This window comes from Pseudonaja textilis, chromosome 2, assembly GCF_049901715.1.
Source record: "Pseudonaja textilis isolate UNSWEBS1 chromosome 2, rPseTex1.2, whole genome shotgun sequence".
NCBI lineage: Eukaryota > Metazoa > Chordata > Lepidosauria > Squamata > Elapidae > Pseudonaja > Pseudonaja textilis.
The window spans coordinates 57,627,372-57,639,544 of NC_141991.1; the positions used below are offsets into that span (position 1 = coordinate 57,627,372).

The window sequence follows — 12,173 nt, forward strand, 5'->3', positions numbered from 1 at the left end:
TTTTCCCTGTAGCCACAGCTCGCTGCCAGCCTCGCTGTTTCAAGGGGAGTAACTTTCCCGCACGAGGGCACCCAGTTTATTGCTGATACTAGGGTATTCCTACTTGATAGGGACAATACATTTAGAATTGTTTGCAAAATTTGCAGATATTTAAACTGTGACAGAAGTTTCTCATGAATTAGGGCCTTTTTATTTTATTGGACTTAAGAAGTTGAAAGTGAGACAAAATCAATTTATACCTTAAAAGTGAACCTGTGTCATTATTTTAGTCTCCTGTTTATAATAGTCTGTAGCATTGTAGATTTCTGTAACAAAATCATTTCCGTATTAGAAAAAAAGTAGATTTTGGCGTAGAATCAAGTAGAAGTGCTGACTGAGCTTGTTCTAATTCTACAGAAATGAAAGAAACAAAATGTAGCTGTAGATTTAAGGATAAAAATGTGCCTCTAAATTTTCTTCACAGTTTTTGCTTCAACACAAAGCTTGAAGAAGCAGACACTGGGATGCTGATGAGATCAAGACAGTGACTGGGTTGAGTTTTTCTACTTTCTGTTCCCAAGGCGTATTACCAGATTGCTGTGGAAATGAATGGAGAACAGCAGCATGAGACAGGTATTACAGTTCTGGAGATGGAAGTCATGCCAACTCAGCGTATTTAGAATTATTTGACCCCCCAAATAAGTCATTGCTACAATTTCTTTATGCAAGTCTGGACTATATAAAAACAGAATTTAGGATTTTTCCTTACAGAAGTTATTTTTTAATATAGAACTTTAAATGTGATGTATGGTGTGTTATACCCATGTTATATTTATATTTTGTAATTTGAGAATTTAAAAACTATATATTTAACATTTGGAATTAATATTTATTATGATTTCATTTTTGATATCTTGAAATGCATCATTTTGAGTTCCCAAGAAATAAATATACAGCATTGACAAAAATGAACAATGTCATAGTACATTTGAGATCTTTGATGCAATCTTTCACACATGACAAATTAAATACTGACAAATTAATCTTGGATTTTAATTACCCTCCCCATTTCACTTCCTATGAAACAAAATACATTGAGAAATAATGCTACATTATTTTGTTTTGAAACATTAGTTAATTCAGGTATTTATTGCCGAAGCACTAATGATAATATGAAATGTAATTTCTTACTGAGACATGGTTTTGAATTATACACATAAAATTGGTTTTCTTATCTGTTTATACAAACACATACACATACACAGAGTATATATTTCCTTTCCAAATTCGGTTTACTTTGAATATATTGGTCATTCTGTCAGCAATTCAGCAGCCACATTAAATGTAAAAAATGCAGTTATGGAACAGTGCAAAAGTGCTGGTTGTATACTAATAGAGCAGTCCTGCACTCATGCTTAAATTGTTTTATAATTAGAGTCATGTTGCTATCAGAATGGTCATTATATACAGTGTATATTGATCCTGGAAAGGGAAAAAATACAAAAAAATAAAAATGACTCAGAAATGCCTGAATTGTTTGCAAAGGCATTGGAAAGATTGCAATGGAAATTGTCCTAGTGACAGTAATCACATGCCTACTAATCTTGAATGGATCTAGGGAAATTAGAAGTATAACTGTAGCACATTTTTGTCACTATATTCACAAAACACAAGATGACATCACGGGCCTTCATCGGGTTCAATATTACATAATAACAAGAACACATAAGTAATACTTCCCATACCTACAAAGACAACTTTGAATTCCCTTATACTATATTTATATATTTTTTCATGAACTCAGCGCATTAGAAGAAGAAAGGAAAAGCTACACAATACTATATCCTCAAGCATTCCTGTCCCATCAAGAATAAAAATATTTTTGCCTAGCAACCAAAAGAACTATTGAGGAAACATGACAAATGGAAATGTAAACTCTCATTCTTTTAAAAGAAAGCTGCAGAGATCTACTATTAAGATTAAGGAATCAGGAAGTAGTGGTGGGCATTCAAGCAGGGGAAGGCATGTGCCCACTTATATTTTTATATGCCTTAAACAAAATAATGAAACAATAAGCTCCATTGAGACTTTCCTAATTTGAGGGGCAGAAAAGACTCTGGAAAATCATGGGTTGGTTGACTTTGCTTGTCAACCTCCTCAGCTGTACTGCTTCAAGAACTATTCAGGATTACCAGAAACTGAACATCTTCAGGAGAAATTGGAATGCTGGCAAAACTACTTATGTTCATATATTAATATAGCAGAACCTAACTCAAATCCAAGATAAGAAATAATACCAGAAAAGGATAGAGAAGATATACAGTTACATTGAACCAGTGTAGGACCAGTACCTTAGCCCTTACTTGAACCAGCCAGCCCTTTGGGCCAACTGATTGTTCACTTTATATCCTGTTTTTTCTTCAAAAATTCATATATAGTACATTTGGGTTGCCATATATTGGCAGAAAAATCTGGACAACCTCCAGATGGAAGAAAATTGTTTTTTTTTGCCTTTCTCTAGTGACTGTCTAAATATTTACAGAACAGCTATCGCACCCCTATAGTATAGTACTTTAATATTCTATTTTATTCTTGTGAGGACCCAGTAAGGCCCAAAGTTACTTTATGTGTCTTCATGGCTTAAGATGGACTTGAACTTATATTTCTCCCATCTTAGTCTAGTTCCTAAATTACAGCCTAGCATAAGCTATATTCCATTTGCCTCCTAAGAAACTACCTGGTCATATTTTTTTGTATCAGAGGATGACAGGAAAGAATGAGTATTCAAGAGAAATGCAGCTGCCTTGAACCAGTATATAGAGAAAAGTGCATTGAGAAACTGTCAGGTGTGTTCTGTCTACTATTCCTAGTCTCTCCCAGAATGCACAAAATGGACTACAGATAAATCTGGCATCTGTGGTCTTTATAAAGAGTAGACACAGAACAATGAGTTTCATATGTATCTCAAATTTATTTATGTTGTATCTTTTGCTTTTTTTCCCATCTCTTCCACTGAAGATAATAGGTCAGAATAACTTTGTACAAGATGTAGGTTGTAACAATATGCTATGAAAGGGATAAAACTGCAGTTTAAAAAAATATAAGCTATGCCATAAGTAAGCTCCTCCTTCTGCCCCCCATGAGTCCCATCTGTTTCTCCTGTTGTATCTTTGTTAGCAGATTAACTGCTGGCAGTCCTTAACTCCAACATTTTTAAAGATTGTGGCGTACCTTGTGCTGGTCCTTTGTTAAATCCTTCAGTGTATCTTTTGTACATGATTACACTGTAGGTTGCAAGAATACAGAAATGCTTTGAAATAAATACCTCACATTTTTCTTTCGAATATTGCCAACATCTAGTCCTGTATTATTTCCTGGAAAATTCAGTATTCCTGTATCTTATTCTTCTGTCTTTGAACCCTTACATTTTAAAGCCTGCCTTACAATATGTTAGCTTAAAAAAATACTTTAGGTCTGAATGAAAAATCAGATTGTTAATAAAAAAAACGTAATATACACTTATTCTTTTGCAAAAAGAACCAATAATCAGATTTGAACATACATACATACATACATACAAACAAAAACATCTGGTCTTTATAGTCCTTTTTGTGCCAATGCCCAACACTACTTGGCCAATTTTTGCTGTAATATGTTTTTGACTAAATAAGCATATGGGGGTTGAGCAGTTTTTAAACCAATTATTTCACTGTGTCGTACAGATAGTGATAAGTGTTTATAATTTTAGGTTTTTCTAGCTGCAGGTAAACCTGTTAAGCTATCTAGATTTTGCTGAATGCCAGCTCTAGTAGCCTCGGGCAACATGACTAGTGACAACTACTGGGAATTACAGCTCATCAATAACTGGAAGGCCACAGGTTCCTCATACTCAGGAATGACACATTATGTATGTCCCTATACAGATAGTCCTTGAGCTACCACAGCAGATAAGACTGGAATTTCCATCGCTAAGCAGTGCAATCATAAAGTGCAATTTCACATGACCATGTTGGCAATCCCAGAGTGGTCCAGTGGCCTAGAAATTGGAGCTCTCGCCTCACAATCAGAAGGCTGTGAATTCAATCCTAGATAGCGGCAAATATTTCTCTCTTTGGGCACAATGAGTAAATATCAGCTGTGAACTCTGCATTGGCAACAGGAAGGGCATCCAGCCAGTAAACACTCTGCTCCATTCAGTTGCCCTGACTCCACCCCGATGCAAAGGATTACAAACTCATTAAAAGACAAAAAAACGTTAACACAATCCCAACAGTTCTTGCTGCCATCATTAACTGAATTCCATCAGTGACTAGCCAGGGACCCATTTTTGCGGCTTGGGCCCTCCTAGCTCTGGGCTTTGATAATGAACTGCCTCCCTTTCAACTCCTTCCCTTTCCCCTTTTTTTGCCCTTTTGGTCCCCTGCACTTCAACGTTTTTGCTGATTTGTGCTCCACCGCCCACTTCTACCATTTTCTTGCTGCTGTCATAAATATAGATGACCTGCCAAGCATCCTAATTTTGGTTATGTGACCATATGGGTACTACAAACTGTTGTAACTTAAGGGACTTTGTATAAGTACCATTCATTTAGCACCATTGTAGCTTCAAACGGTCACTGAACAATACTGTAATATATCAAACAGTTGCTTGAACAAATGTTTGTAGCTTGAGGACTATCTGTATAATATAAATTAGGCATTTGTGAAAACATACTATACATATTAAGTGAATGAATTTCTTCCATCAGTAATTGAGAACTTAAAATAGAGTTTGATCAGGCAAAACCTTAAACAATTGCTACATGGTAGAAGAAGAGCAAGATGTGAGATTTTTAAGGATCTTTTGCTTCATTCATAGTTTTTGCACCTGTGGTTTTTTTTCTTTTTTTCCATTTAATAAAACAAGTATTTATCCATAGAAGTATACTTTTCCAAATTAAAAGTGCATTTCATTCAGGAATAAGAACACCAGTGACTGTGAAAATATATTTTTGTTTAAGGATAGCTCCAATACAATAAAAAGAACACTGCTTATGGGCATAGGTCACAAATCCAGCATGATTTATGAAAAAGCAGCTGCCCTTTTATATCTGCAAATTGCTTAGTGCCTACTTCATAAACCTGTTACTCTTTTCCAAATCAATTTAAAATTGAAAAGTTTTTTCATATAATTTCCATCATTACTCTTGAAATAAGGTACATTCTATCTTTTTAAAAAAACAACTCTTCACTACAGCTTAGGCATTAGACCACTATATCAGCATAAGGGCTTTAGTAATTTATATCTGACAGACAAGTGATATTGTTTAATTGACAGTAGCGCATATTATCTATATTATTTGGTGTTATGTACATTTTAATAAACACAATTTCAATAGAATATTTCCTTTGTCTTCAAAGCAGTGGAAAAGAAACATCTACAGTAAATAAATTTATAATGCCAATACAATTACATCTTTCCATTTAAGATTTGTTCATTGTTTCTGGCTGATTGTAGATGGAGGATCTGTTGTGGAAGAAGCAGAGTTCAGTTGGGATGACTATTTGGAAGATACAGGAGCAACAGCAGCACCTCACAGCTCTTTTAGACATGTAAGTAAACATCTGGTCAATGTTGTCTTCTATATGTGTTCTTTAAACTCTGATCCCTTGGTAGCCATAATGTGCAGAAGCTCTTCATTTCAGATCCTTGAGAATTCTAAGTGCAGTCCCTTAAGCTCTTTGCTGTAACTTTTGGGCTTTAGTAATATCCTCACAGGTCCCATTTAAAGGGGAATAACTAATAGAGAGCATTTATTTTTGTCCTTTGCTTTGCAAGAGGGACTCTTGTGTTTCAGTTAGTGCTAGAGACAGATCCAAAGAATTGCTGACTTAAATATTTTTAAAGTGAGAGTGGCTGTTCTATGGTGCAAAGTGAAATCTTCTGCAGTTACAACACATGAAGATAATTAGTCTGCAAAGAGCTTGCTGACTCATCATCTTAAGGCTTTCTTCCATGCTTTGTTGACAACACCTTACTCACTCAGTCATCCCTTCCTTTTTATTTTGTTTCCTTTTAGTACAAGTGAACTGATAAAACATCAAAATTAACTTGCTACTTTTTAAAATGTAATGCTTCAGATAAAAGTACATTACTGATTTTTTTTTTTTGCTAACAAAATAATTGGACAGGGACTGTAACAGGGACTGTAAGTTTTGACATGTTGGTTTATTAGTTTCAAATAATGAAAGCATATAACCTTCAACAAGAAATACATTGATTATAACTTAGAAACTATAGGGTCATTTTAGAATATAGTACATCTATGGGCTGTCACCATTAAAAACACAACTCTGTAGAAGGGATCTAGGTATCTCAATTGACACCCTAACAGTTAGGTAAGAGCCAAAAAGTCAATACAGTTATAGGCTGCATTAATTAAGGGATAGTATCAGCATCACATGAAGTCATAGTACTGCTTTATACTGCGATTCTGGTCACCATGATACAAAAAAGATGTTGAGACTCTAGAAGGTGTACAGAGAAGAACAATAAAGATGATAAGGGATCCAGAGGCTAATCTGTACAATGAAAGATTGAGGGAACTTGTATTTCTAATCTAATGAAAAGAAGGACTAGAGGTAACATGGTAGCAGTCTTCTAGTACTCAAGAGAATAGAGAAGAGGAGTTTGACCTATTCTCCAAATCACTTGAGGGTAGGACACAAAAGTATAGGTGGGAAGATCATTAAAGAGAGATCCAACCTAGAATTAAGAAGAAATTTTCTGACAATGAGAATAATTAATCAGTTGGTTTGCTTCCAAAAGTGGTAGGTGCTCCATCACTAAAGGTTTTCAAGAAGAGATTGGATAACCATTTATCTGGAATAGTATAAAATCAAGAAGTGGGTAGAAGACTTCAAAGTTCTTTCCAATCCTGTTATTCTATGTTATATACTACAACAATGTGTTATGACTTTCTAGGTTCTTGGGAAGAACTCAGTATATATGAAGGCCAACGATAATATGACAACAATAAAGATAACTTACTAGCAGCAAAGAATTGTTGGAATCACAACACTGAAAAAGTAGTCGAGTGAAGTCATTAAGGTGGTAACTTCCAAATACATATTCAGCCCATAACAAGCCAGACATGACTATAGTTATAAAGAAACAAGTATGGATAACTGGCATTGCAATAGCTGGAGATAATCAGTGAGAAATAACTACCAGTAGAAAAAATAGGGAAACTTAAAGATCTCCAAATAAAGATCAAATAAATGGGGGGAAAGTACTAGTGGTGCGAATAATAGTGAGCTTGGTGCCATACACCAAAATCTGAAAAATTACTTGGACACAATAGGAATAGATAAAATCTCAATTTACCAATGACATTTTTTTATTACTTACAACAGCACATATATCAGGGCAATAAGTTTAATTATCCTAGATCCCTGGGAAGGATCTAATCATGTGGATATGAAAACCGATGTATACGTGTTGCTGTTTTCATAATGTATCTTATATCATCAACAATAATAATTAAAACAGAACTGAGAAATTACTTAGAATATTATAGAGATTTGAATAGAAATGATGTTGAAGAATGGAACAAATGCTATAAATGGTAAAATAAATCCTGCAATTATTAAAAGTTAGACAAATGTTGTGAGGGATATTGAAAAAGTGGTAAGGCTACATGTATGGGCTATGTAACTAAAGAGATTTTAAAATATGGATGTGGATTTTCTAGGAAATGGCTATGTGACATGTTTAATGTATGCATAAGAATACGTTGGTCCCAAATGACTGGTAGGATGCTGTAATTTTTATCTTCAACAGAAGGAAATGTATCGAGTAAATGAAAAAAAATATTTGTGTTAAACATTCCTAGGGAGGCTATTTGGCAGAATGTTTTGATATGGACTGTCAAGATGTGACAATGAGCGAAATTTGAGAAGTCCAGCTTTATACTGGACAGGAAGTATATAGATCAGATTTTTCTGTTCAGCAAGTAATTGAGAAATATAGGGATGTGAGAATGTTTATTATACATTTGTTGATAGGCTTAAATTATGGAATGTTTTATTCAAATATAGAAAGTAAGATCCATCATTAAATGCAACAAATAGATAAAATACACAAGTAAAGAATGTGCAGGAATAAATGAAGTGCTTATTGAATGATTCACTGCTGAGCAGGGTTAAAACAAAAATGTATAATGTCCCCTGGGTTGTTTTGCAGATCTGTGGATAAATGTATAAGAATGCTTGCAGTTATATTAGAGATGTGGGTTTGTTTTTGTTTTTTTTTGGGGGGGGGGGGGGGACGGAGTTACAAGGAAAATAGAATGAATTATTGCAATAATAATTAATAGTAAAAAGTAGAACAAGTAAATGAATTTGTATAGCTTAGAAATTTTACTAAAAATAGATAAAGGACAAATATTTTAAGATGTGTAAATATTGATTAAAAATATGGTGGATAGTATGTGATTTGATCAAGGAAAATTGTGTTTATCAATAAGAAACTAACTGGCTATACATTACATCATATTTTAACCTACTTAGTAGTATGAAAGTGAGTATTGAGTTTGGTCTGAGAAATGCAAGTTGACTGCAGTGGAATCAGTATTTAGGAAGTGTTTGTGGTAAAAGAGATAACGTGAAGAATGAATGACTGCTGAATGAGTGTAGGTTGCACACAAAAATGAGTACAAATATGAATGGAAGGTCTTTGATCATACAAAGGAATGAATGAAGACTTCATGAAATGTTCGAATACTTGTTTCTTTTTATAGTGTGTTTTTATTGTGTGCTGCCCAGAGTCATGTTTTGTGGGATTGGCAGCTATATAAATATATAAAGTAATGAATGAAACAATATATTAAAAGAAAAGTGAATGAGTTCAGAGAAAGGTAGAGAAAGTTGTGGTTCACTAGAGTTTATGATATCCTCAAAAAGAGAAAGGAGAGAAATTCAGAGGCAAAAAGCAATGAATGCAGTGGTATCAAGATCCCCGCTCCCCTAGTGATAGAAAGACCTGGAGATGTATAGTTAATTATGTTAGTATAAGCTAGTTTTAGCTATGTTTCCCTCTCTTTTTTACTCTCATGCATGGTTGACTATTTCTTACTCCTTTTCTCCATAATTTGGTTTATTCCAGAAGAAAGCAGCATGTATATGCATGTACTGTGAATGTACAGGTATATAAATACAAAGTATTGTATATGAAAATGAGAAAAATATTGGAGCAATTGTATAAATATATATATGTGTGTATCCATTTCACAAGGGGGAGTTGTGAGTATGTAGATTTAATTATCTTCTGGTATAAATTTTACCAATTTAATCCCCCCCTCCCCAAATATTGTTACTATAAGTGTCTGATCAAGTACAGAGTTTTTCAATAGCTAACATACTTCGTTGCTTTGTATACCCTAAAAAATTAAAGAAGGAGAATGCAGTTCTATTACCTGGGGGCAAGATCAAAGAATTTCTGTAGTGTCATAGGATTGCATAAGAAATTGAATCACCTTGTACTACTGTAGTCTTACTAGATTACCATGAGAGGGTGCTATTGGAACAAGAAACAGAATGTTTTGAATATATTGGTTCCTGTCCATAGTAATCATACTTTATTTGTATAGTAAGACACGTATCAAATTAAGGCATCTTATTCTTGTTCTTATTCTTATGACATGATATTTTTTATTTACTTTTGTTAGTTTATTGTTAGTTAGAATCTCTTTGCCCAAATTCTGCCTTGATTTATGTGTTCATCTAGGACTGTGTATTTATGTAAACTTTCCATTTGTATCTAAGTAAGACAGTTATCTAATTCTGCTTCATTTCCAATTTGAAATACATTTTTGTATTGGTAAAGTTTATTTAATAAAAATGATTTCAAAATTATTTTTCCTACTCACAAGCAACCTAATTAGAATGTATACTACTGTCATCTAAGTTGTCAAGGATCATTCTGTAGAGAGTTGTAATTAATACAGAAGTAGGAAGGATTCTCAGTTGTTTTGAAGACCAGTGATTTGGAATTCACTTTGTATACAAATATCTTTTAGAATTTTTGTTTGTTTTTAGTGTCAGAATTCAAGAGAATATATTGGGAATGAAAATTTATACAATGGCTTAGTTGGTGTGTGTGTGTGTGTGTGTGTGTGTGTACATGTATGTGTGTATGTGTGTGTATATATACATGTATGTGTACACACACACACATGATTCGTATAATAGCAGAACAAATACAATTCAGATATTTGGATTGCTCATATGTGTGTAATTTGCCTTCATTATGATAGGTGATGGTATGATATAATTAAAAATAATTTATTGTTATATTTTAGCATCAAATCTTGAATCAGGCAGCCTTTTTTTTTTAGCCTGAAGGCTTTATTGTTTGAGTTTCTTGGTAAGGTCAGTTAGTTTTTTTGTGTTTATAAGTACAAAATAGATGTAATTATCAATTGTGTTGAATAGATTTCAGTAGCAATCTGGGAGCATAAAGCAGGGGCTTTATACACTAAAGTTTGTAATCTGGGCTTCTAGATTGTTGTGAATTAATTAATTATAAATGCATTGCCATGTTGATCATTTATTTGGGGGAGGGGGAACACATGGTCTGATGTAGGTTAATACCATTGTATCCTTAAAACTGTATCCAAATCTGATTGTAGTATTTTCCATTATAGATTATTGAATTGACCAATCCAGAAATGTTAATTCATTACCTTCCTTATTGTCCAGTTATCAACAGAAATCCCTAACTTGTGCCAAATATTTTTTAAATAATGTTACAGTGTCAAAATTGCTGACTTGATTTTTTTTTCCTTTTAGGTGGATACTAGCCCACAAAATGGCTTCATGCCAGGCATGAAATTGGAGGTTGCTATCAAACCAGGCCCTGATACTTACTGGGTTGCCACAATCATTACCACTTGTGGGCAGTTACTACTTTTGCGCTATGATGGTTATGGAGAAGACCGCAAGGCTGATTTTTGGTGTGATATCATGACAGCTGATTTGCATCCACTTGGCTGGTGTGAGCAGAACAAGAAGATCCTCAAAGTGCCTGAAGGTAACCATCTTTTATGGAACAAAGTGTAGGCCCTGTAAACTTACAAAATAACTACCTTTAAAGTGATTAAGATTTTGTTGTTCAGGCTTCTTCTCTAAATTTTTGCATTTGGTTTTCCATGGGTGTCACTCTAAATATGTTTGCACAAATTGCTTTTACATTTACTTTTACATATTTGCTATGATACCTAAAAGTCATATGCATATCAACCCATTTGTCTTTTTAATATCTTGTCAATATAAGTGTTTGACTTAATAATAACATATATTATTGACAGTCTTATTTTGGTTCATCATGATTGAGATCCTGTACCTGTTCCTATTCTAGATTTAATCATCCTTGAACTCAGAAACTCGGCTCATAAAACTCTGAAATGTACTCTTAAGTAATCCAAAAGTTCCAGACACGTTGAACCATAGACATGTGGGTTTGCTTTTGACCTTCCCAGGATAACTGTAACTTTAATCAAGCTGCTTATAAGATAGCAAGAGTGCATATCGATTGACTTAGGTTTTTTTTTTTTTAGGTATTAAGGATAAAATTCCCAATCAGATAGAATTCCTTCAGCAAACTCTGAAAGGAGCATGCAGCCCTCCTGCCAGTCTTCTAGAAGGGGTAGGTGTCTACACAGTAGCAATTTTAAAAGTAAAGAGTCCACTTGAATAAAACTTAATAATTACCACTTGTATTTTTTTAATTAGTCGCATGTTTTTTTTCTCCAATTTGGTTATAACTTCATCTTTCTGGAATATATTTAGTGGCAAACTAATACAGAGAGAATTTGCTGTATAGTTATAAAAGACACTGTAACGTGATTTTCAGAATAAAATTAAAATCTGGAAGAGGGGTGGGATTACAATGGAGAACTCTTTGGGGAAAGAAATTCATCAGTGGGATGGCATATCTATTGTACAGGTAGTCCTCATTTAACAACAGCAATTGTTGCCAGGATTTTCATTGCTGGGCGATGCAGTCATAAAGCGTGACATCACATAACCACATTGTTTAGTGATGACAAGCCTAGCAGTCCTCATTGCTGTTGTTAAGCAAGGTTTGGGGGCTATTAAGCGAAAACCTCATGTGACTGTCACTTGTGACTTCCTGCTGGCTTCTCATTAAGTCA

At 34.0% G+C, this 12,173-nt stretch overlaps 1 protein-coding gene and 1 long non-coding RNA gene across 4 annotated transcripts in view; one reads left to right on the plus strand and one right to left on the minus strand.

Moving 5' to 3' along the window:
- Positions 1-12,173, plus strand: part of SFMBT1 (Scm like with four mbt domains 1) — a 120,030-nt gene that overhangs the window by 77,200 nt on the left and 30,657 nt on the right. For all 3 annotated transcript variants that reach the window (XM_026724736.2, XM_087923987.1, XM_087923986.1), the window contains exons 3-6: positions 464-612; positions 5,477-5,571; positions 10,810-11,050; positions 11,577-11,665. In XM_026724736.2, the coding sequence (XP_026580521.1) occupies positions 585-612; positions 5,477-5,571; positions 10,810-11,050; positions 11,577-11,665 (453 nt within the window). In that variant the 5' untranslated portion in view covers positions 464-584. The remainder of the gene's footprint in view (positions 1-463; positions 613-5,476; positions 5,572-10,809; positions 11,051-11,576; positions 11,666-12,173) is intronic.
- LOC148126862 (uncharacterized) overlaps positions 1-12,173 on the minus strand; it is a 116,693-nt gene that overhangs the window by 36,286 nt on the left and 68,234 nt on the right. The window lies entirely within an intron of this gene.